The sequence below is a fragment of the Saccopteryx leptura genome, chromosome 1, assembly GCF_036850995.1.
Source record: "Saccopteryx leptura isolate mSacLep1 chromosome 1, mSacLep1_pri_phased_curated, whole genome shotgun sequence".
Classification (NCBI taxonomy): Eukaryota; Metazoa; Chordata; class Mammalia; order Chiroptera; family Emballonuridae; genus Saccopteryx; species Saccopteryx leptura.
Window position 1 is genome coordinate 368,423,492 of NC_089503.1, and position 26,230 is coordinate 368,449,721.

General features: G+C 42.2%; 1 protein-coding gene across 1 annotated transcript in view; it reads right to left on the minus strand.

Moving 5' to 3' along the window:
- EFHC1 (EF-hand domain containing 1) overlaps positions 1 to 26,230 on the minus strand; it is a 65,455-nt gene that overhangs the window by 18,857 nt on the left and 20,368 nt on the right. The window contains exons 4-9 of the mRNA XM_066359209.1: positions 23,340 to 23,489; positions 21,985 to 22,177; positions 15,711 to 15,931; positions 6,275 to 6,415; positions 3,197 to 3,410; positions 2,679 to 2,826 (exon numbers count right to left, since the gene is read on the minus strand). Of these exons, the coding sequence (XP_066215306.1) occupies positions 2,679 to 2,826; positions 3,197 to 3,410; positions 6,275 to 6,415; positions 15,711 to 15,931; positions 21,985 to 22,177; positions 23,340 to 23,489 (1,067 nt within the window). The remainder of the gene's footprint in view (positions 1 to 2,678; positions 2,827 to 3,196; positions 3,411 to 6,274; positions 6,416 to 15,710; positions 15,932 to 21,984; positions 22,178 to 23,339; positions 23,490 to 26,230) is intronic.

A 26,230-nucleotide genomic window follows, 5' to 3' on the forward strand; every position in this document is an offset into this window, starting at 1 on the left:
AATTACAGTGTACTAAATGAAAACTAGTTTTACTGTTTTTTCATTTTCCTATATATTTCTAACCATCAGTGTTTTTAAAGTTTATATAATCACGTTTAAAGATCACAGAACAACAGTAAAATATCCCACCAATTATTAAGATTGTTTCTGCACAGTCATTTGTATAGTCCCATAGTCCTGTGCAAAGGGAAGACTATACTTTCCTCATTTCATTTCCAGGATACCACACCCACTTGGTTTTCTTCCTGCCTCACTAGCCGTCCTACTCAGTTTCCTCTTCTCAACTCCGAGTGCTGGAGGACCCCAGAGACCCGTCCTGGGAGCTCCTTATCTACACTGACTCCCTTAGAGAGTTCACCCAGTCTCGTGGCTTAAAATATCCTCTATACGCCAACAACCCCTCATCTCCATCTCCAGCCCAGATCGCTTGCCTATCCAACAGCCTGTTTGCTATCTCTACTTGGATATCTAATATATAGTTATCTGAAACCCTGTACCCAAAACTGAAATCCTCCCCTCCCCAAAAGACTCCCTTTACCCCAAATGAACATCTTCCTCATCTCAGATGATGGCAACTCCTTCCTCCCAGCTGTTTAGACCAAAAACCTTGCAATCATCCTTAACTACACCTTCTCTCTTATATCCCCTATGTTATCTACCTTTAAAATATATCCAAAATCAGACCACTTCTCCCGAACTTCACTGATACTATCCAGGTCCATATACTGTCATCTCTTGCCTGGATTGCAGCAATATTTTCCTAATTTCTCTCCTAATCAATTCATAACATATGTCAAATCTTATTATTTCTTTTCAGAGCCCCACATTGACTCTCCATTTCACTCAGAGAAGAGTCAACATCTTTCCAAAGACCTAATGGGTCCCACACAATCTAACCCTTGTTAATTTTCTAACTCCATCTCCCACTCCTCTGCCTCTCACTCACTCCATTCCAGCCACTCTCACTGGACACTTCTTAGCAGTGTAACTGAGCCGTCCGGGCACGCTGCTGCCCTCTCACTGACCACATCTCAGCAGTGTAACTGGGCCGTCCGGGCACGCTGCTGCCCTCTCACTGGCCACTTCTTAGCACTGTAACTGAGCCGTCCGGGCACGCTGCTGCCCTCTCACTGACCACATCTCAGCAGTGTAACTGGGCCGTCCGGGCACGCTGCTGCCCTCTCACTGACCACTTCTCAGCAGTGTAACTGAGCCGTCCGGGCACGCTGCTGCCCTCTCACTGACCACATCTCAGCAGTGTAACTGGGCCGTCCGGGCACGCTGCTGCCCTCTCACTGACCACTTCTCAGCAGTGTAACTGAGCCGTCCGGGCACGCTGCTGCCCTCTCACTGGCCACTTCTCAGCAGTGTAACTGAGCCGTCCGGGCACGCTGCTGCCCTCTCACTGGCCACTTCTCAGCAGTGTAACTGAGCCGTCCGGGCACGCTGCTGCCCTCTCACTGGACACCTCTCAGCAGTGTAACTGAGCCGTCCGGGCACGCTGCTGCCCTCTCACTGGCCACTTCTCAGCAGTGTACCTGAGCCGTCCGGGCACGCTGCTGCCCTCTCACTGGCCACTTCTCAGCAGTGTACCTGAGCCGTCCGGGCACGCTGCTGCCCTCTCACTGGCCACTTCTCAGCAGTGTAACTGAGCCGTCCGGGCACGCTGCTGCCCTCTCACTGGCCACTTCTCAGCAGTGTAACTGAGCCGTCCGGGCACGCTGCTGCCCTCTCACTGGCCACTTCTCAGCAGTATAACTGAGCCGTCCGGGCACGCTGCTGCTCTCTCACTGGACACCTCTTAGCAGTGTAACTGAGCCGTCCGGGCACGCTGCTGCCCTCTCACTGGCCACTTCTCAGCAGTGTAACTGAGCCGTCCGGGCACGCTGCCCTCTCACTGGCCACTTCTCAGCAGTGTAACTGAGCCGTCCGGGCACGCTGCTGCCCTCTCACTGACCACATCTCAGCAGTGTAACTGAGTCGTCCGGGCACGCTGCTGCCCTCTCACTGGACACTTCTTAGCAGTGTAACTGAGCCGTCCGGGCACGCTGCTGCCCTCTCACTGGCCACTTCTCAGCAGTGTAACTGCGCCATCCGGGCACAATGCTGCCCTCTCACCGGCCACTTCTCAGCAGTGTAGCTGAGTAGTCCTGGCACGCTGCTGCTTAGGGTCTCAGCACTCACCATTCCGTCTTCCCGGAAAACTTTTCCTACAGATACCCACATAGCTAACTCCTTTACCTTTGATCAACTGTAATCCATCACCGCTCTCCAGAAACACCTACCCTGACGTAGCTCCAATTTTCCATAGCACTCTTCACCTAATATACTGTATAATTTACTTGTTTTTCGTTGGTTATCTCCCACTGCTTAGAAGGTTAACACCGTGATGGAAGCAACTTCTTTTTTATTTTGTTTACAGAAAAAGCCCAAGGCCCTAATGATTGTATCTGACCCATACTAGGCATTCAATACTTATTTGCTAAATAAAGTTGAAAATGTTCTAAGTTACTAATTGTTATATTGGACCCAGAAAACCTTATATGTATGACTAATAACTCCTTGGTGAAGGAAATATGAAAATCTAAACTGTGATTACCCGCTCATTTTATTAAGAACTGTTCCTGAATATCTCACATGTGCCAAAGCCAAAATGGGCCGCAGATGATCAAACATACCTTTCCAATTCTGGTGCAGGGGCTTCTCGCTTTCGAATATGGTTCTGAATTGACAAGAGTGTTTCTGGTGAATATTGGGCAGCATTGCTCTCCATATATTTCAAAACATACTCGTCTGTGTCAAGGATGATGAACCGGTGGCCAAACACTGGGAGAGGGTAGAAATACACATAGCTTGACTATGTTTTTATCATGCAATCAGGAGTGAAATAATACTGATCCTCCAGTGAGAAATTCACAGACATGCATTTGTGACTTAGCCTAATGAACTTTCAGTAGCTCTCTAAACTCACATGCAATGGTTTAGAGAGGCAGGAAGCTCAGGGTCTACGTTTATAGCCAAAAAATACAACCACTTTACAGTTTAATTGATAAGGGAGGAGATTAAGGCACTGGACCACATATGCAGAAATATTAGTTTTCTCTCTGCTGGAATGCAGCCTAATGGCCTCTTATAGGGGTTAATTGAATTAAATTCCCCGGGCTAGTCAGAAAGCCTAAACTGTGAGTAGACCTACCTTCAATCACAGCACCAATGAAGAAGTCACTAGGGCCATAGTAGATGGGGTTTTCCACCGAAGAGTGTGGCTTGACAACTTTTGTTCTGCCAAGGTATTTGCCCCCAATGATACCAGAATTGCGAACAGGAGGCTCAAAGATACTGATCATGTCAGTGGCTAGAAAATAAGACAGGACAAATCGGCGGTCTTTGTCTTCTGGGATGGGGGATTCCTAAAAAAATAAAATATAATAAAGGATATCATGTAGGTACATGAATTATCCAGACACCCCCAAATTAAATACCTACAGGGACTAGGTTTATAATGTAAATCTGCTGCATACGTTATACTATAAATGAACAGTAGAGGCGGGGCGGGGCGGGGCAGGGCGGGGCAGGGCTGGGGGCTCTGGTAGCCTGGAAAGGGCGTGCCTCATCCGAAGAGGCTGCCCCAGCTCAACTCCAGCTGATCGCTGCCTTGTGGCATGTAGGCCCAATGTTACTGTCTCTTCCAATTTATCACGAGGAGGTGGGAATCTAGATTACTGTATAAAACTGATTTTATGTTGACTTCAACCCTTTTAAAGCACTGTGCAGGCCAAACAAAGCAAGTATGTCGGCTGCATTCGGCCCACAGGCTGCCGATTTGAAACCTCTTGGCTGACATGTTCAACTTCGTGGACACTAAGATGATTATGCAAAGTTTGGTTTTTTAAACATATCCATTTACATACATAATTTTAAAAAGAAAATTTAAGATGGGAGGTCTCAGAGAGCTGAAAATGATTCTGAGAACTATCTTGCAGATAAGACTTCTCCTAAATCAAGTCGCTGAGGGTGATCACATAACCCTTAAGCCACAAATTCCAGATTGAACAAGCTTAAATACAGACATGCTTATTCTTGACTAAAGTCTTCTCGTATTGCAACTTCAGCATATATCTTCTCACTCAGACCATGGAAGTATTTGTGTAATAATTTTTTGTTTATCAAAGAAAGACATTGCGTTTCCTCTTCGTAAAATAATTTCCTCATATCATTCCCTAATCTAAGTGTCCAAATTTTTTTGATCGAACACCCCAATAAAATTTTTTTTAAAATCCACAATATAGTTAATAAGAATCAAACCACATCACTCCTCTGTTCTCAAACCTCCAAGCATTCCCATCCCACTTCGAATAAAACACAGAGTTCTGAGCAGGGCTCCAGGCAGAGGCGCACCGAAGGCATTGGGGCTCACCACTCAGAGCTTTGGTGATGAGCTGAGTGCATACACCCTCTATTTTACCAACGGGTCAGGGAAAAACATGTGGAAATGACCATGACCAGAATATCACTTTTTTTTTCTTGCCCATAGGAAGATACACACTACTTCTTTACTAATAGTCCTGTTGGTGTCCTTTCAAATATTATTTTACTGTGAACTCTAACACAGAGAGAAAGCTACAAAAAAACCCCACAAAATGTACAGTTCAAAAAATTTTCATAAAGTGAACATCCATGTAACCACCACTGGAGTCAAGAGACAACACTGACAGAACCTGGAAAACACCTTCCCAAAATGCCTGATCAGGCGGTAGCACAGTGGATAGAGCGTTGGGTTGGCCTGGGACAGCTGGGATGCAGAGGACCCAGGTTTGAAACCCTGAGGTCGCTGGCTTGAGCATGGGGTTTGCTGGCTTGAGTGTGGGATCATAGACATGACCCCATGGTCACTGGCTGGAGCCCCAAGGTCGCTGGCTTGAAGCCCAAGGCTGCTGGCTTGATCTAAGGTCACTGGCCTGAGCAAGGGTGACTGGCTCCTGGTCAAGGCACATATGAAAAAGCAATCACTGAACAACTAAGGTGCTCATGAGTTGATGCTTCTCATCCCTTTCCCTTCCTGTCTGTCTATCCCTGTCTGTCTGTCTGTCTCTCTCTCTAAAAAAATAAAATAAAATATATTAGTCAACAATTTTCATTTAATGTTTATTTTTTCACATACACACACCACATACAGCACACTTCATTGTACTGTGCTTTGCCACATTGCACTTTACAGTTGTGTTTTTACAGCTTGAAGGCAAGACCTGTCACCAGCAAAATGATTACAGCTCACTTTATTGTGATATTGGCTTTGCCGCAGTGGTCTGGAGTGCTCCCACAGTGCTCCAACATCTGCCTGGAGCTTGAACAACCACCTGACCTACCCCTCCCCACTCCCAATTCCTATTCCCAGAAGGGACAGGTCAACAGTATGGAAGAGAGATGAGAAGCATCAATTCTTTGTTGCAGCATCTTAGTTGTACATTGATTGCTTTCTCATATGTGCCTTGATTGGGGGGGGGCTCCAGCTGAGCCAGTGACCCATTGATCAAGCCAGTAACCTTTTGGTTCAAGCCAGCAACCTTTGGGCTCAAGTCGGTGACCATGGGATCATGTCTATGATCCCACGCTCAAGCTAGAGACCCCGTGCTCAAGCTGGTGAGCCTGCGTTCAAGCCAGCAACCTCGGGGTTTTAAACATGGGTCCTCTGCATCCTAGGCCAATGTTCTATCCACTGTGCCACCACTCGATCAAGCTTTTTCTATATTTTAAAAGACATTATCCTTTGAATTCCTGTCAATAATTTGCCTAAGGAAATTCATGCTGTGAGTGGAATACTCAGAATTTGAATTTGTGTGTTTCCAGACCTATGCTCTCAACCACTGGCTGTATGACCTCTCAAAGGCAACATCTATTCAACTGATGTCAATAAATGATTCCATTTATTATGTTTAATAAACATAAAACACATCAAGTTAGATATCACAGGTAATGCTGAAAAGACAGACATGGTCCCAGCCCTCAAGGAAATCACAGCGCACCAGAAAGGCACACATACATAAATACATTGAATATAAGTCAGGCTTTCATAACTACTTAATAAAAAAAGGAAAAATATCTGTCAAAACTTGAGGGTTGCGGTGGAGAGATTAATGATCTAAAAGGATTTCTGTGCGAGATAGGACTTGAGCTAGGTCTTGGTTCAGGGACACCATACTTAACCTCATCCCACCTGCCTGCAGGCATGGCACTGAGACAGGACAGAATCTTAGTATATAAAAATTCTCCTCACCAGTGAAGCCAAATATCGAAGCACCTTGTTATCATTCATCAGCATTTTAATAACATCTTTTTTCGGAGCTTTTGGAATGAGAGCAAAGCAATTCTGAGCAGAATCTTCAACTAGCCCGTAACCATTATAAGGAGGTAATTCCTGAAAACACACAGGAAGCAAGAATTAAAGATGCTGCTGCTTGTGTTTAAAAATTACAAAGTAAGTTTCTTTGGGGAAAAAAAAAACTAGAAAACTTTTATTTAAAAGAAATTTTAATATTTACAAATATACTAAAAGTAACAGCATATTTCTCTCCTCTTTATTTATAGATTTTTTATGCCAGGATCATTCCTTAGAGAAGTGATCGATGTTGCTACAAAGTAACTCTCAGGGCTACAGGGAAACCATTGCTGATGTCCACTGACCCCTTTACTGTCGAAGCGCTGGTCACACTCCCAGCCCCAACCCTGGCCCTTGCGATCATCTTAGCATGACTTGGTTCATTTTTCCTATTTACTTGCATATTTCTAATCTTTTTATTTCTTGAGTTTTGTCTCACAGAAGAGGGATGACAGCCATAAGTACTGAAAACTCAGATTCCTTGTTCATATAGAACTCTCCATTCCTTGTGAAGAGCAAACTCAAAACAAATTGCAGGTGCAAAGGTTCTCCGGTGAGTAGAGTAGGAGTATTAGAGAGCTTATGTATATAGTTCTCCTTCAGGTTCTAAGAAGAGCTTGGAAGCATCACTCCAGGATGCTAGGATTTGTTTGTCTCAAAACGTAAGTGGTTCAGAGGCTGTCTTCCTCTCTCTCGTCACTGCCGGCTACAATGCAGCGGACTTCTTTTTCTCTGATTCCTTTTTGCTATGCTTTCTTAGCAAACTCAACTTGTACCTTGCTTTTCACTTATAGATACTTTCCCCAAATCTCTTTAAAAATTCTATTCAGGCACTTTAGTGTATGTATTAGTCCAGATGCTCCCTGGTCTATTGGTAGGTAACAGGATACTCCCTCAAAAATCAGTGACTGCTGTGTTCATTCAAAGTGTAGTGATTGGAACTGTGACCCTGCACCCACTTTCTAGGGTGGTAGTAATGTGATCGTCATAGCTAGAATATAACCAGTGGGCCCAGTGGATGGGCAATGACCTAATTTGCTCCAAGGGCAACACACAGCTCAGTGAATATATTATACAAGCTGCCACGGACAGAAGGACCTGGGGTGAGACACCGAATACTAACGAGCTTCGCCTTACTCTGGAGCCTAGGCAGAAATGCACAGTGGTGGGATCGAAACTCGCTCTGCACCTGCATCAACACTTCGCCCTACTCTGGAGCCTAGGCAGAAATGCACAGTGGTGGGATCGAAACTCGCTCTGCACCTGCATCAACACTTCGCCCTACTCTGGAGCCTAGGCAGAAATGCACAGTGGTGGGATCGAAACTCTCTCTGCACCTGCATCAACACTTCGCCCTACTCTGGAGCCTAGGCAGAAATGCACAGTGGTGGGATCGAAACTCACTCTGCACCTGCATCCGCACAAGGACGGCAGCCTGGTTGGGCGATGCAGGGGGAGGTTGGGGGATTTTGAAATAGGGATGTAGCTGTAAGGCTCTAGCACCTTCCTTTCAAATTCCTGTTTTGTTTCAACAGGCTTCTACCTGCCTTTCCTGAATTGCACCTCCTTTGCCCTGCTTGGAATGAAGTCCTCCCTAAATATCAGCCCATAGGCCCGGAGTCCTGGCACCAGGCTTCTCACACACCAAGCTACAGCCTGGGTCCTGTTTCAATCCAGATGAACCACCTCCCTGACTATGGGCATTATCACTTCTAGATGCTCCTGCTCGTATGACCCACCCACCAGGGTTTCTGCCCAGGCTTTCTTAACAAGGCAAGTACACATCGTGATGGATAGAGACTTGACTTGGGGGGTGGGTGGGGGGATAGACACACAATCTAGTGTTCAGATGATGGATTATAGAATTGGGCACCTGAAACCTGTGTAATTTTGTTAACCAGGGTTACCCCAATGAATTCAATTTAAAAAGTCCCATAATCCTCCTCACACTGCTTTTAGGGGCCAGCTCCATAGCAGGCTAACTCTCCCAGTCCCGGTATCTTCTTCTTCCCTACCAGCACATCTCCACATAGATAGAGCCAGTCTGTTAGAACACATCTGGCCACTGGACCCATGCTTACTTATTCCTAATTGAGCAGTTGTGAGTGTCATGATTGTCAAATGGCATATATCCACTTCTGTCCCTGACCCTTAGCTTGGCTATAGCTTTGTCCCTCTAGACTATTAGTGTCCCATCCCTGCTTTACAACTACATTGTTCAGGGTTTAAATGACTAAAGTCTACAGACTAAGGAGAGCTAAAATGCATTTGCTGTTTGGTAAGTGGAGCGCTCCCACTCATTTCCAACACAGACTGTTGTGAATAGGCAGAGAGAATTTATCTGTAATAAAGGAAAGAACCGACCAAACACTACAGTTAATGTGCCACATGTACGGAGGTAGAATTCGTTTCATCATACAGAGTGGCTGAGATAGGGCAAAACAAACCAAAAGCTACAGTGGTTCCTCACTATTCTTTGCTCCCTACCCAAGCCTTCCCATCCGTTTCTTTCTTTGGAAAACAGGTTAGGAGAAACAAGATTATGATTATGCTAATGAGAATGGATGGGAAGAAGTAGTCTAGGACTCAAAAGCTTTTATCAGCTCATAAGATGGATCAAAGCCCCTTCACAAAAAAGGTGCGCACTCTGTTGCATCCCTCCCCGTCCTACCTCTTGGTTGGGTAAAACTCCTTGACATTTAATAGCATTACCCTTGCGCTTTGCAGTAGGACCTTGGGCGGCTACCTTACATGATACTTATCTAGGAACTAAAGTTGGTAGAACAGTTTGCTTGATCAGAATCTAGATCTGGCCCTGGCACAGTAGCATAGTTGGTTAGAACATCATCCTGATACCCCAAAGTTGTGGGTTCAATCCCTGATTAGGGCACATATAGGAATCAACCAATGAATCCATAAATTAGCAAAATAACAAATTGATGTTTCTCTCTCTCTCTCTCTCCCTTCTTCTCTCTCTCTAAAAATCAGCTACAAATTTAAAAAAAAAACTAAATCTGTTCCCATACTATTTTTCTTTTATACTCCATCAAATGCTGCCAAAATATGTGAGGGTGAGGCAAGGATTTTATTACAATTCTCAGTGAGCACATTCATAGGTAAAGAGTTCTATTAGGAAAAAAAACCTGATAGCAAGAGGTACAGCCATGTATTATGAACAGAAATATCTTCTGAGAAGTGCATCACCAGGCAACTTGAGCATTGTGTGAACATCGCAGAGCACTCACACCGACCTAGACAGCATGGCCAACAACCGCCTACACTACATGGTAGCCTGTCGCTGCAAGCTACAGACCTGCGCAGCACACTGTACTGAACACTGTCAGCAATCCTAACACAATTGTATTTGCATATTTAAACTTCTCTAAACATAGACAAGGTACAGTAAAAATATGGTATAAAGATAAAACGGTAACCCTGCGTAGGGTGCTTACAAGAATGGAGCTTGCAGACGGGAAGTCGCTCTGGGTGGGTCAGTGAGTCAGTGGTGAGAGCCTGGGAGTACTGTACGCTCCCCAAGACTTATGTACACTGTCCCCTTAGGCTACACTAAATTTATAAGAACATGTTTTTCTCCAATAATAAATTAATCTTAATTTACTGTAACTTTTTTACTTTATCAACTTGATTTTTAAAAAATTTTCAACTTGATTTTTCAAATTTTTAAAAAATTTTATTGATTGATTTTAGTGAGAGAGGAAGGGAGAGAGAGAGTGAGACAGGAACATCTCTCTGTTCCTGTATGTACCTTGATCAGGGATCAAACCTGCAACTTCTCTCCACATCAGGACGATACTCCAACCAAGCTATCCGGCCAGGGCTCAACTCTTTTGTAATAACAGCTTAAAACACAAACACATGGTACAATTATAGAAAAATATTTTTTTCATTATGCCCTATTCCATAAGCTTTTTCTTAATTTATTTAGAATTCTTTTGTTAAAAATGAAGACACAAACACATACATTGACCCAGGCCTACACAGGGTCAAGGTCATCAGTACCACTGTCTTCCCGCGCCACCTCCCGTCCCACTGGCAAGTCTTCTGTGACGACAGTGCCTTCTCCTGGAAGCCTCCGGAAGCGCCTGCCGGAGGCTCCCCTTGAGGAGGCATCACTGTTTTCAGAAATACGTCCAAGCTGGTTTGTTTGGTTTGTTTCTTACATCATAAATTTTCTTATAAGCAGATAATACTTACAATCATGAACATTACCCTCTACTAATAAAAACTTTTTCATGTTGGGGTCCATGTTTTTAAACTTTTAAGGAGCTTGCTGAAGTCTGCAAAAGCTTCTAATCCCTTCACCATGAATTTTCTTGGGGATTATTCTTTTTCTTCTCCTGCAGTTTCCTTTTTCTCGCCTCTCTTCTTCGCCTATGCATTCCGGTTCCAGTTCCAACAGCTACTCATGGGCCACTGCCTCGGGACCCACCTCTAGGAGCTCCTCAACGGCATCCTTATCCACACCCAGGTGGACGTTGTTCGCCACCTCAACCACAGCCCTGTTGACTTTACAACCTCCTCATCCTTGGCAAGTCCTTTGAAGTCACGGGTGAACCTCTTGAGTAACTTCTCCCGGTGCCATTCATACGTTCTTTGGTGACATCACCCCAGGCTCCTCAGGGGTCCTGACGCAGCAACAGATGCTGTGATCCCTGCAGGACTGCAGCGGTGTCCTCACAGGGTCCCCCTCAGAGGCAGCTACAGCCTGGCAAGGGTCCTCCTCGTGGAGTAGTCCTGAAAGCTGCTATAACTTCTTGATCCATTGGTTTCATCAAAAAGAGGGTTTTAGAGGGACAAACACCACCTGGATGTTAGGATGAAGGTTTCCAAAAAAGGAGGCTGTCTAGGAGCATCACCAATAAACAAAATCATGAAGGGTATGTTACTCTCCAAATCAGGGGTCCCCAAACTACGGCCCACGGGCTGCATGTGGCCCCCTGAGGCCATTTATCCAGCCCCCGCCGCACTTCCGGAAGGGGCACCTCTTTCATTGGTGGTCAGTGAGAGGAGCACAGGATGCATCCACATCTTGTGCTCCTGGAGTACTGTATGTGGTGGTGCCACAAAGCACGAAGTCACTCACGTACAGTACTACTTCCGGTGATGCAGGACACACGCATCACAGCTCCGGAAGTGCGTCATATCACTTGTTATAGCTAGCAGTGACAAATATGGAACCGGACATTGGCCATCTCATTAGCCAAAAGACGGCCCATAGTTCCCATTGAAATACTGGTCAGTTTGTTAATTTAAATTTACTTGTTCTTTATTTTAAATATTGTATTTGTTCCTGTTCTGTTTTTTTACTTTAAAATAAGATATGTGCAGTGTGCATAGGGATTTGTTCAAAGTTTTTTTTTAGTCCGGCCCTCCAACAGTCTGAGGGACAGTGAACTGGTCCCCTGTGTAAAAAGTTTGGGGACTTCTGCTCCAAACAGTACTCCATTTCACTGGCATAACGATTCAAGAGGGCATCTTGGAAGAGGAGCTGGGCCGTCCGTGACTTCTGGCTGCCCTGTAAGACGCTGGCAGCGTGTTCCCACTGACACTGTTGAAGACCCTGAAGCTCACACTGTGCCAGATCACAAGTGTTTCTAAGCCCTGGCCGGTTGGCTCAGCGGTAGAGCGTCGGCCTAGCGTGCGGAGGACCTGGGTTCGATTCCCGGCCAGGGCACATAGGAGAAGCGCCCATTTGCTTCTCCACCCCTCCGCCGCGCTTTCCTCTCTGTCTCTCTCTTCCCCTCCCGCAGCCGAGGCTCCATTGGAGCAAAGATGGCCCGGGCGCTGGGGATGGCTCTGTGGCCTCTGCCTCAGGCGCTAGAGTGGCTCTGGTCGCAATATGGCGACGCCCAGGATGGGCAGAGCATCGCCCCCTGGGGGGCAGAGCACCGCCCCTGGTGGGCGTGCCGGGTGGATCCCGGTCGGGCGCATGCGGGAGTCTGTCTGACTGTCTCTCCCTGTTTCCAGCTTCAGAAAAATGAAAAAAAAAAAAAACAAACAAAAAAAACAACAACAAAAAAAAAACAAGTGTTTCTATCTGTAGCTGCAACAATGCACCCAAAAAAGACTGTTTTCCTGTCCTTAAAAGCCGTGAAACCTTGTGTTGAGTTGGCCTCCTGAGGGATGAAAGTCCTTCTAATGACCCCATTTCCAGAATGGGGAGGTTGCGTCCATATTGAATATTTGCTCTGGTGGGTAATTTTCCTCCAAAAGCAGCTCATCTAGAGTTTCCAAAAATTCTTCAGCTGCCTTCACATCAGCACTTGCAGACTCAACACTCACTTTCACATTATGTAATAAATAGCAATACTTAAATCAAATTGTTTACACCATCCAGGGCTAGAAGAAAATTCAACATTGCAGTTGGATTCAACCTTTTATTTCAACATCACAAACGAACCCTTGGCTTTGGCTGGAAGCCTCATGGAGCCGAGAGGGACCCACTGCTGTGTCTGATCTTCCATCCAGGTCATGAGCAGTTTCTCCGTGTCCTAAATAAAGGCCCTTCTCAAATTCTGTTAGTCTCGCTGCCTTTGTTCTTGTTCTTCAAGATTGAGCTATGATGGACTGGGCCATGCCTGACTGGAGAGCTGTAACCATCACTAAGTTTTTATCTCTGTGGTCCTTAATCATTTTTAATTTCATTTCCAGATCAGTCCCTCAACATAGCCTCTTCCCGGCAACATTAGCAGTGGATGTATATGCTGAGTTGATTAACAACACAAGATCAAATTACTCACAAGAGAATATGATGCAGTTAAGAGATGCAATAAACACAAAATGTATCAGGCTGCTGCTAGTATTACAATGTTTCACAACAAATATTTTAAAAATAAGTAGAAGGAATACACTCTAAAATAAGTACAGTATAGTGAATACTTAAAACAGTGACATAGTTACGCACTGTCATTATCAGGGATCATATGCTATGTTCATAATTGTATGTGCTCTGCTTTCATATGACTGACAGTGCAGTAGGTTTACACCGGCATTGCCACAAGCATGTGAGTAATGCGCTGTGACATTATGATGATTATGACATCACTAGGCGATAGTAATTTTTCACCTCCCTCATGATCTTAGCAGACCACTGCTGGCCACATGGTCCACTGTTGACCCAAATGTCACAGTGCAGCACATGACTGTATTTCTACCCATACTTGCTTCCAGAAGTTTTACTGCCCCTGGGCACTCATAGCAATCTCCAAATTCTTCTTTCTAATTGTTTTGATGAAATGTTGGTTCTAAAAGGCTTGCCTAAGATATTACTCATCTTTTATGGGAGCAAATACATACTTCACAGGTGATCTTCTTCAGCCTCGTTCAGCAGACATGCCCTATACCTATCTCCTCTTTGCTGGGCACTGTGTTAGGTGCTAGGAGCACAGAGATGTAGGGAATATAGTCTGGTAGAGAAGATTCATAAACAGATACTTTAATATACTAGACAGGTGCTAGTGGAGAGAGGCACAGACTACCCCAGGATCACAGGAGGCGGCCAGTGCTGCTGCCCGGAGCTTCAGAAGACAGGAAGCCTAAATTGCGTCTTGAAGAATAAGAAAAAGCCATGTGAAAAATCAAGTGGGAATGTGGTTTAAACAGGTGAAAAAGAATCAGTAAAAGTCCAGGGGAGTAAAACCGGGTGCGGCACCTGCAGAGCCACACACAATTCAGTGGAATGGAGGCTAGGTGCACGAGGCACTGGCAGCAGGTGGGGAGAAGGTGGGGTCTGGGCTGGAGCAAGTCAATTATTTCAGCCTCTATTCATGTAGAGTCCACTGACATGATTGTTCACACACAGTGACAACATGGAGATGCGCCACAGGTATTAATACCCTGCCTTATATGTAGGCAACAAAGAGATTGTATGAGCAGCTCCTGACCCACAGAGGTATAACGACAGTGCTTCTGGTCCTTGATACTGTGCTACCTTAATACTTCAGATACTCCTTGAATTTGTAGTGTAATGTGTAATTTTTAAAACTTACAATTCTCATTTGAAACTCTAAAATACGTGGCTGAGCCATTCTGAAGGCTCAAGTTTACCAGTTTACTATTTTGGTGCACTAAAAGCCCCATGAACTCACTCTCAGATCACCGTGGACTCTGTGGTGCTCAGAACTGAATCTCGTGATTCGGTGTAATTCTACGGAAAGCTATGTTGCAATGGAAGTCGTCTCCAATATCTACGATTAATCAGTTTTTGCTTTGCTGTCAACCAGTTTTTATGTGAAAGGGTTTGATAACCAGGCAAGAGTCATAAAATGCCCTAGGTGGTCTGGAATTTTACAAGTTGTCTTTTAAAAGCCAAGAAAAAAAAATATCATAAAAGTAATGCAAGATTTGGTATAAGAAGAGAAATTAAAACCATACAGAGAAAAACAAAGGTCCTTTGTCAGCTCCCACTTCCACATTTTATTTATTTATTTATTTTTAAATTTATTGATTTCAGAGAGAGAGGAAGGAAGACAGAGAGAGTCAGAAACATCTTTCTGTTCCTGTATGTGCTCTGACTGGAAACTGAACCTGCAACCATTTTGTCTTGGGAGGACACTCTACCCAACCAAGCGATCAGGCCGGGGCCCTTCCCCATTTTTAACTAACCCTATTAATGTTAGGGGTGGATATTCTTCCAGGCTTTTTCTTCAATCAATCTATCTAAGCAGATATCGTGCATAGTAATTTACAAAACTAGCACCATATCATGTATATACATTCACTTTAAAATGTTACAGACATTTTTTCGTATTAAGATTTAAAGCCTTATTCTCTCTCTCTCTCTTTTTACTGTTCTTATGGTCTTCTAATTATATGGATGGATATACTATAATTTATTCTGTCCATCTCCTTATACCTCATTATAAATAATCTTACAATATCATCCTTACATATCTCTCTTTATAGTCCCCAAACCAGATTTTTTGGGTAAAGAAATATGTAATATTTTATTTTGAAAAAGAACAGAATGATGACAAACTGCCCTTCAGTAAGGTTTCCTTACCGGCTCTCCGAGTAACAGAATAGGAAAGTGCCCACTGCTTTACACCAGGGCAAACATCAGCGATCGCGACTCTTAAAGTCAAATAGATCCAAAACCTCATCTTTTCATTCTATTTCTTTATCGGTTAAGTTGAGGGTCTTTTCATTGGTTCATTAGCCATTGTATTTCTTCTTTTGGGAACTACTCTATTTCATATGCTTTGTTCACTTTTTTTAAATTGGATATTCATGTGAGTCTTCTTTTTTCCTCTTTCTTAAACTTTTACATCAAAAGATGAATTCTCCACTACACTCAGAACTAGGGTTCCATTACCTGTTTTACCGGAGGTGGCTCCTTCTTGCTTACATCAATACATGGTAAATCGGAGATTCCAAACTTTTCTTTGTAATACTGTCGAGTAAATGGATCACAATCATAAATGAAGAAAGTTCTTCCAAGGATAGTGACTGGTTTCCCAACGATGAAGTCTTTGGCAGTATACCATTCCAACACCTCTTGATCAGAGATTTCCAGCACACACTGAGGGAAGTTCTCTAACATCAGACAACAGGGAGAGAGGAGAGAAGAAGGAATGAGGAGGGGACACTAACAGCAGGACATTCTTGAGCACCTGAAGGAGCGCAGTCCTTAGCTCTGGCCAAGGGCCAGCGCCTCCTCTACATTCCCAGAAGAACACATGGCTGTAAATTTCCACCTGTTGACAGGACACACAAATAATATCCCAGATGGTTTTTGTAAAGTGTCTCTCCCACAGCCAGCTCCAACCATCACTACAGGTCACTAATCACAGCAGAAAGAATAAACGTCCCTCTGTAGAGTATTAGACCTATGAGGGATCCAAGTCATTTAGTTCAACTTCCCACCCATTTATTCCTTCATCCAACAACATTTAGTGACCACATATATCATGTACTCAGTGCACTACTGAGTCCTGAAATTACAACAGTTAACAATATATATAACATTCCTGCCTTGAGGAAGAAAGCAAACATTCTGTTTGGGGTGACAGACATGAACAATTACACAAATAATGGTGTCATTTCCATTGCGATCACTGCTTATTAGGGCAGTCTGACCTGGTCCTGTGGCTAGAGGCAGGGACAGTCAGCACAATAATTACAGTTATCCGTACATCTGGGGAATCAATATGCTTTGCAAATATAGAATCAACCTTACATTTTTGGAATATATCCAATTTTGTCACACTGTTTTATGAGAACTAAGTGTTGGAAAACATAAGATACTCAGTCAATCCTGGTAATGTGCCATACTGTATAGCTTTAACCACAAGCTTGGCCCTGGAATTCTGATCTCAGGGGCCATGAGAGGTAGGCTGGTATTCTCCTGTTAATTGCTGAGATGGAAAAATGAGAAAGGAGGCTATGACTCTGCTGCATCACATAAAAAGCATGAACACCAGCCTTAATCATGCTAAATGAAGGGCTGGTATTTTCCCAATCATGCAGCTTAAAAGCCCTACTTCCCAGTGTCTAGAGCATAACCCTCTGCTGTGTGTGTGTGCGCACCCACGCATGTGTGTATGTCTTCTAGCCCTTTGTCTTTCTTTGCTCAACGATGATCTTTTTCATATAATGCCAGATTTTATTTCCTGATACTATATTTAGGTTTTCTGCATATATGTTCATGAGTGAGACTTGTAGTTCTTTTTTTGTGTGGCATCTTTAGTTTTATTGGTCTTTTAAAATAAATTCATGAAGTTCTTTTTCTTTTCTATAAAAGAGTCTGTATTAATCTTGAAATTATATGTTCTTTAAATATTTGGCAAAACTGAAAAATTACCTGGACCTGGTATTTTCTTTGTGGGAAAAATTTTAACTGATTCCATTTGTTTCATGTTAAAGACGTTTGATTTTTATTTCTTCTTGAACAAGTTCTAAAAATTTGTTCATGTCACCTAAGTTTTCAAATGTACTGGTATAAGGCTGTTGATATACTGTAATTCTATTATTTTGCTTAATTCCTATCGCCTCCTTCTTTTATTTTTAATATTGTATGTAAATTTGTCAGTTATTTATCACTTTAGTCCTTTCAAAAAAACAACTTTTGACTTGACAAATCTCTATTACTTTTGTTTTCAATTTTATTATTTCCAGGTTGTTTTTGTTTGATTGTTTGTTTTTTGTATTTTTCTGAAGTTAGAAGCAGGGACACAGTCAGACACACTCCTGCATGTGCCTGGCCAGGATCCACCCGGCATGCCCACCAGGGGGCAATGCTCTGCCCATCTGGGGCGTTGCTCTGTTGCTGCAGGAGCCATTCTAGCACCTGAGGCAGAGGCCATGGAGCCGTCCTTAGCGCCTGGACCAACTTTGCTCCAATGGAGCCTTGAGTGCCAGAGGGGAAGAGAGAGAGAGAAAGGAGAGGGGGAAGGGTGGAGAAGCAGATGGGCGCTTGTCCTATGTGCCCTGACCAGGAAACAAACCTGGGACTTCCACACACCAGGCTGACGCTCTACCACTGAGCCAGCCAGCCAGGACCTATTTCCAGGCTTTTATTTTATTATTTCCACCCTTCTAATTTCTTTAGATTCATTATGCCATTTCTACTCTAACTTCTTAAGAATTATTGCATTTTCCTAGTAAATACGATTCTTGCTATATGTAATGATCCTCTTCATCTCTAGCAATGGTTTTGCCCTAATTCTATTTGTATTATATTAATAATAGTCTCATCAGTTTCTTTTGCTATTTGCATGTACTTATTTTTTTTCCTTTCTATGTCTCTATATCTTAAGTATGTTCTTAAAATAACTGTTTCTTTCTTTTTTTTTTTTAAAAAAAAGATTTTATTTATTGATTTTACAAAGAAGAGAGAGAGAAAGGCGGGAAGTAGCAACTTGTAGTTGCTTCTCACATGTGCCTTGACCAGGCGAGCCCAGGGCCTCGAACTGGCACCTTCAGAGTTCCAGGTCCACCCACTGCACCACCACGGGTCAGGCAACAACTGTTTCAAAGTGTGTTGTTTTTCACAAACAAACTCATAGATACAGACAACAGTATGGTGGTTCTGAGAGGGGAGGGGAGCGGGGGAGGGGGAGGGGGTAAAGGGGCTCACATACATGGTAAGGAAGGAGAGTCCACTTTGGGTGGTGAGCACTCGATGTACGGAACAAGTATTCTATAACTGTACACCTGAAACGTATAATGATACTAGCCAATGTTGCCCTAATAAGTTTAACTTTTAAAATGTTTTTAAATTCTATAACCCCTCCTATGCCATTATTATATTTTAATTCTACCTTGATATTTTTAACCCCCCGAAAGTCAGCATTGTTACTTTAGTTTAGTGTCTATTTGGATTTATCATACTCTGCCATTTTATTTATTTATCACTGCTTCTATCTCAGCTCTTACTTCTGGAATCATTTTCTCTCTCCCTGAGTGCATTCAAGAATTTTCCTAGTAAGGACCTGTTGTTATTAAAATCTGTTTTGTTTGTCTGGGAATGCATTTCACCTTCTTCTTCTTGAAAGATAGTTTCTCCAAATATTAAATTCTATTTTTTCTCAGCATTTTAAAGATATTATTAAACTGTCTTCTGGTAACTACTACTGTGACTGAGAAATCAGCTGTCATTCTAACTGCCTTTCTGTAGAGGAAATTTTGTTCTTTGGGGCTGTGTTGACGATCTTTTTCAATTTGGTGTTCTTATGTTTGACTATATTATATGCGGATGTGGATTTATATTTTTACAATTTTCTTGAGGTATAATTAACTGAGGTATATAAGCTGTACATATTTAGAGTGTAAATTGTGATGCTGTTTGACATATGTATTTATCCAGGAAAAGGCAAGATCAAAGAATGAAAATCAGTCTAAAGGATAATGAACAGACTTTCAGAGCCTAGTGCCTTTGGGAAAATACTCCCATAATTTCCCATTGTTGTCCAGTATAAACTCTCTGCCTGGTCACTGTCTCTTGGACAGCCCCAAACATACCAGACTTGTTCTTACTTTCCAACCTTTTACTCTTATTCTTCTAAATCACTCTTTCCCTTCATTCTCTGCCATTCTAAATCTGGGTCCAGTTACAGCTCCGCCACAGAGCCTTCTTTACTCATTCTAGCTCACATCTCTTCTTCTGGGCTCTGTCTACATGGCATAACTAGTTACATAATCTCACAGTGTGGTACCTTGTGGTATTGTTTAACAGCTTTGTGTACTTATGTGACCTGTCTCCCCAGTCATGACAAGGGACTTAAAAGAAGGGACAGAGGTACATTTTCTGGCAGGCATATTTTCATTTTATCCTCCACAGCACTTGGCACCTGAACTAGTTCCTGCGGCAGATGTTTAACTCTTGTTTAAGTGAATATAATAAGAATCATCCATTGGATACATGCCTTTGAGAGTCAATTACATGCCAGCCCCTTAATACCGCAGTTCTAGTTAAAGGAATTATTTAGCTGATGAAAGCTTAGTCTTTCTAGCCCCACTACTGCATGACTAATAGTAACTTTCACAAAAAGATGTTTCCTACCTCTTAAAAGAACCCTACATATGTCACCATGCTGCCTCTTCATGTAACTGATTTTGTTAAAGTTTGGGAAGTTATAGAACAGGATGATTACATGTTGAAAATTTTAGACATAGGCCCCATTGATGAGGCAGAGACAAATATGGAGCCAAAACATCAAGGAGTTCAGTTTTAATGACACTTTTTTCATGTTACCCTGAATACATTCCCATTCTTTCTTTTAATCTACTATACATCCAATTCTTATTAGCTCCAGATGGCAGTAATTTAAGCAGCCTGGAAGGCCAAAATTAGTATATCAGTCCCAATGTCTAAGAACTCTAAGAAGGTCATATAGGAGACTAAGTATAAGAACATGGTAGGCAGCAGCCGGACTATGTTGAACTAGGGCACAGACCTAGGTGTTGCTAGCTGAGAATGCAAGCTGTTAGCAATTATTCTTATTTTTTGAAAAACAGATTTTTAACATTAACTCTTTTTTTTTTTTTATTTTGCTAGAGAGAGAGAGAGAGTCAAGTAGGGAGAGAGATGAGAAGCATCAACTCGTAGTTATGGCACTTTAGTTGTTCATTGATTGCTTCTCATATGTGCCTCAACAGGGGGTGTCAGCCAAGCCAGTGACCCCTTGCTCAAGCCAATGACCTTGGGCTCAAGCCAGTGACCATGAGGTCATGTCTATGATCCCACGCTTAAACTGGTGACCCTGCGCTCAAGCTAGTGAGTCTGTGCTCAAGTCCGATGAACCCATGCTCAAGTCAGTGACCTTGGGGTTTTGAACCTGGGACCTCAGCATCCCATGTCGATGTTCTATCCACTGTGCCACCACCAGTCAGGCTTAACTCTCTTAATTTAGAATGACATTTTTTTATTCCCTTTTGTTCTTTTTGCTAATCTCATTCTCCTCTACCTCACATGCAATTATTCGAATGTACAACTTTCTGATTACATGTATTATCTACATTGTTTTTTGTGTATTTCACTTTATGTAAACATTTTTGCATTATACATTTCCTTTTACTTTTTTTCTACACAGCATTATGTTTTTAAGATGTATCCATTTGCTTTCCTGCACATTTTGCTTATTGCTTCTAACTACTACACATTCATCAAGGTATACCTTCATCCCATTTTGTTTATACACTCTCCTAATGATAGAAATCTCCAACTCCTTGCCCCCAAGGACACTTTTTTTAAAACACTGTGCAGACCAAGAGATACATGTGGGTAAGTTGAATTTAGCCTTCAAACTGCCACTTTGTTTGTAACCTCTCATCACAATGTGTTTAGAACCTCTAAGACAAACCTTTTGCTCAATATCTGGAATTTATCTCCTTGCTCCAAAAAAACAGAGTAAAGGGGGGAAAAGATCAGTAAAAAAACGTACAGAGTTCTTTCAGCCAGCCAAGCACCAGAGATGTCCTTACATGCCACCAAGATGACATTTTTGTAAGAGAACATTCTTAAACTACTATGTCAATAACCAAAGCCGGCCTACCTACCCTACAGAAATACCGATGGATGGCAGGTGCCACCTGCATCTTGTTGCATTCTCACTCCGCAGTCCAGTAGGTTATTTTATACCAATGAAGAGCGAGCAAGTACTGGCACAGTGGGGCTCCACATCTAGGAGGCACAGCCGTGCCTTTTCCGACCTTAAGTGAGCCCACATAGAAACTTGCTTTGCCACACAGTGGAGGCCGAAAGCAAAGTCCAGAAAGCACATAAGGAAATGGTAAGCTATATCTCTGAGTAACAAGCTTGTTTTAGGAATGCACTAAAAATCTGATCCGTATTAAGTTGCCTCAGTTCAGAAGCCTTGCTCTTCCACACTCTAGTGAATCTTCTGTTGCTGTTTTGGTTCTGTTTCCTGATGTAGGTGTCATTCATCTCCACTAGAACATTTCAGAGGCAAGCCTGGACCAAGGGTCAGGTAAAGAGGAGAAATTAAGGATAGCAGTTTTTTGAGTCCCCACAAGAACACAGCAAGAGCCTCCTAAGTGTAAAGGGAATGACCACACTGATTAAGTAACTCCTTTCAGATCCAACAAAAAGGTCCCAATTATCAGAAGATAAACTGAGTCAAACATACTTGTATTCTCCATCAAAACCTTGGGCATGCGCTGGCGGTTCATCAGGAGTGGGAAGGGATCACGTCCATTATTCCGTTCGTGAACCTCCCGAATTTCCACTGTATCATCCATGAGATAGTAATGGATGACGTAGTTCCGACATTCACTGTACATGCTGTCTGTTTCCTCCCAGATCGCATAGAATCGAAGAACCTTTGAAAAACCCAAAGTAGTGACTTAACTATGAGTTCTGCAAGAGGAGATTAGCTGCTTTGGCCTTCATATATCGACGATAATGAAAAGAGCAGCTGGAAAAACAACAGAGCAACCTCAATGGTTAAAAAAAAAAAGAAATATTTACCAAACATACAAAAACATCTGAAATTATATGTCAGATGTCAACAGCTGGAATATATTAATAGGCTCATAAATTTGTGCTGAGAAAGAATTCACTTTGATCCAAAATATTAGTCAGTGAAAGAGAAGCTAATGGAAAGAGCAATGGGTCCTTCATACAGTGGCTGATACGTATTAATAAAGGTATGTAAGAATGCTTTATATATAAATAGTATGGAAAGAATTTTCATTTATTTGTCTTCTGTTTAGTTCCATCAACATATATCTTCCAGTAACTGTATCAACAACCAATCTTTCAATACAAAATAACAGACATATGACTGCCATAAAGAACATATAAAAGACCATGGTAGTGCTATGTAAAATTTTCTGAATAAAAGGTACATTTCTGAGAAAAGAAAAACAAAGAAGTACTAAGTTGATCTGTTTTCTCTTTCCCTTCAGTACACAAAGGAAGACTGAAATTTGCCTCTACACACAAGCCCACACGGGGGAGGGCAGGAAGGGTAGCACGGAGCTGGAAAACTCCCAGAACATTCCGTACTCATACATTAGGATAAAATTCAACAAGAAAGCATCTGCAACGGTATCTCTATAAAAATGACTATTTTAACATTAGAAACCTATATATAGGCAAAAGCTTTGAAATTTCCCCATAATTCATTTAAGGTTTCCCAAAGGATTCTGCGAGGTTAACTCATATTTGGGAAAGAAGTCGCTGGTTGGAAATGTAAAGTGGGAAGCAGATGTAATTCAGCAATGCTTCAAGATTGAAAAGCATTTAAAAGTTCGGTGGAACTCACCAGACTTAACTCCACCAGCTTCTTTGGATCTCAAATACAAAATTTAGGCATTCCTATACCTTTAACTCTAGATGAAACCAGAGAAAGAGCACAGTATCCAAATGGTTACATGACAGTTGGAATGTTTCAAAACATACATCCACCAAAATAACTTGTGAATGAACACTGCCACATTTGGAAAAGAGTAAACTTACCAAGGTGCCTAGGTCACTCACTTGTTTGTCAAAGGTGAGAAACTGCTTGAATTGATCGAAGTCTGATGGAGTGACATATTTCCGAAGAGGCTGTTTCCGGAGTTCAATGTAAGGATCAAGAGCCATCTTCTCAGGTGGATTTAATTCAATACCTTGACTTTCCAAATATTCCTAAATAATTAAAAATTAATACTGATCATCCTTCTTGAAGCGTCTTAAAGTAAGTATTAACTGATGGAGTAAAAATAAGTGTAATAATTTCTATACCACTGACCAGGTTAACCATTAATTTGTAGCTTGAACATGTCTTAATAGTACTGAGCCTCCAATTGATTCAACTCAATAATGTAGATAACTAATAATTACTCTAAGTGTTCTATATTATAAAACTGATAGACAGTTTGGTAAGCTCCAAATATGAACTGAGATCAATGAAATTTATTTAGGTGCCCAAGCACAGAGTAAGGTCTAGGATTACTTACATACACAAGGTCTGAAACCTAACCATAGTTTCAGACAATATGTAATTCACATCAGGTATAGGGACAAGCTGCTCAGTCACAAAATCAAGCTGAAATAAAATTCCCAATTTTCCAACTCATTTAAAACAAGTGTATGATTATGTCTCCTCTGCAAAATAAAGTATACCCACTGGTTTAGAACAGAAAATATTCTAGCAAAATAGAAAAGATGAATCAAGTATTCAAATCTCATTAGTAAATGTTAAGAAAAGCATTTGAACTTGACATGATCTTGAATTTTATTTTGCTAATTATGAACAAATATTTTCAGAGTCATTATATCTTTTAATTCAATCTGACATTTCTTCTTCTTAAAAGCACCACAATCAACTATACCTTTTTTGATAATCAGAAAAGAACTGTTTCATGGGATCTGTTTACATTCTAGAATGGGAAATTAACCTTCAATCTGGGTTTCTTCTGAGAATTGTGTGGTTTGCCTTTGGAGAATTTAATAGAAAGTATACAGAACTCGTGGCCAAAGTATTTGGATTCTAGTATTAGCTCTGCTGCTAACTAGCTTGCAATCTTAATATTTAAAGTTTTACTAAGCAACCTCCAATATCTTTTCAATTTTAAAATATTATAATTTTAATGTCTATTTAAAACTACTGAGCTGGAGATAATGATTAGCACTAAAACTTCTCCTCTCCCTTGAGATGGTGTGTAAGTGTTGCAGGGTTATCGATTGAGGTATTTAATGGGGGTTTTGCTCTTTTCTGTTGCTTTCAACAGATAACCAGGCCCTTTGTTAACCTTAGCGTAGGGATCTGGGCAGGAATGTCAAAGCTTCCTTATGCTGACTGTTCTTCCTGTCTCTTACAGAAAGCCTTTGAAGAGATTATTCTGAAGTGTCCCAGAGGAGGGGAGGGAAGGGAATGTTTTTGAGGACAAGAGGAGAGAAAGGGGAGAATCCCTCAAACTGGAAAACATACACAGGTTGGTGGGTCTAGAAGAGCAAGCTTCTGCCCGTGACCGCAGGGGTGCTCCGAGCACACGTGCAGCCAGTCAGTTAGAGCTGGTCTCAGGCGTTCGGCATCCCAGTGCCTTCCCCACCACCAAAACATCAGGGCGGCACCCCTGGTCCCTGGACAACCTGGGAAACCTGCCTACAGGACCCCTTAGGTCTGGGAGTGCTTCCTTGTTCTTAAGGTTTGTAATCCTTGGTAAAGCTGAGGGTGAATAGAAAATATAAACTCACCAGGATTGGGGCTCAAGTAGAGTTTAAGTCATTTTTTAAAATAATAGTTTTTGCATACCTGCATTTGTGGAGTAGGATTCACATAGTGAAATACTTCAGTGAAGATAATAAATTCTAGATCTCTGATTTCTGGAGCTTTGTTTGTTTAATGTGTTCAGTTCATCCTGTCTATAGGACCAAACATCTAATCAGAGTAATGAGGAGGGGTAAGATGGGTATTGGTGGTGGTGATATATTTAAGGTTCCTTGTTCAAATCACATCCTAAAGATAGTTGTCTTCCTTATTCACTCACAGGTACAGTTCTAGTGAGAACCATCACATTAGATCAGCTGTACACAAATTTTAAATGGTTAAAGGAGCCAACTTCTAACCTAACAGATCAACTGTTGAAAACGTAATTCAAGCTAATCAGTGCCTGAAATACACAGCTTTAGTCTATTATCAGTCATGAAAATACAGTTGGTCCTCATTACTCACCCATTCTGTATTTGCAAATTCACCTACAGGCTAAAACTTATCGGTAACCCCCAAGTCAATCCTCATGGCGCTTATGGGCTCCTCCACAGATGAGCACACAGTGATGAAAATGTGAGTGGCCTAATGCATACATTCCTAGCTGAGGTTGAACAAGGTGACATTCTGCCATATTGCAGCTTTTGCACTAAAAAAAGTGTCCTTTTTGTAGTCTATTAGTGCCACCTTTTCTCACTCTGTGCTTTTTGTTGGTGTTTGAAATGGCCCCAACCTGAGTGCTGTAGTGCTCTCATATTCTACACGATAGAAGGCTGTGGTGTGTTCTTAATGCTACTAATCTAAACATCTACAAATTGTTAAAATGGTCAATTTAATGTTATGTATATTTTATCACAATTTTTAAAAGGCAGGTGTGATGTCCCAGAAGGAGAAAATGCATGTATTAGATAAGTTTCATTCAGGTATATGTTACAGCAGAGGTCCCCAAACATTTTACACAGGGGGCCAGTTCACTGTCCCTCAGACCCTTGGAGGGCCGCCACATACAGTGCTCCTCTCACTGACCACCAATGAAAGAGGTGCCCCTTCCGGAAGTGCGGCGGGGGGCCGGATAAATGGCCTCAGGGGGCCGTAGTTTGAGGATGCCTGTCAGTTACAGTGCTGTGGTCATGAGTTCCATGTTAATGAAACAACAATATATTTTAAATATGGCATC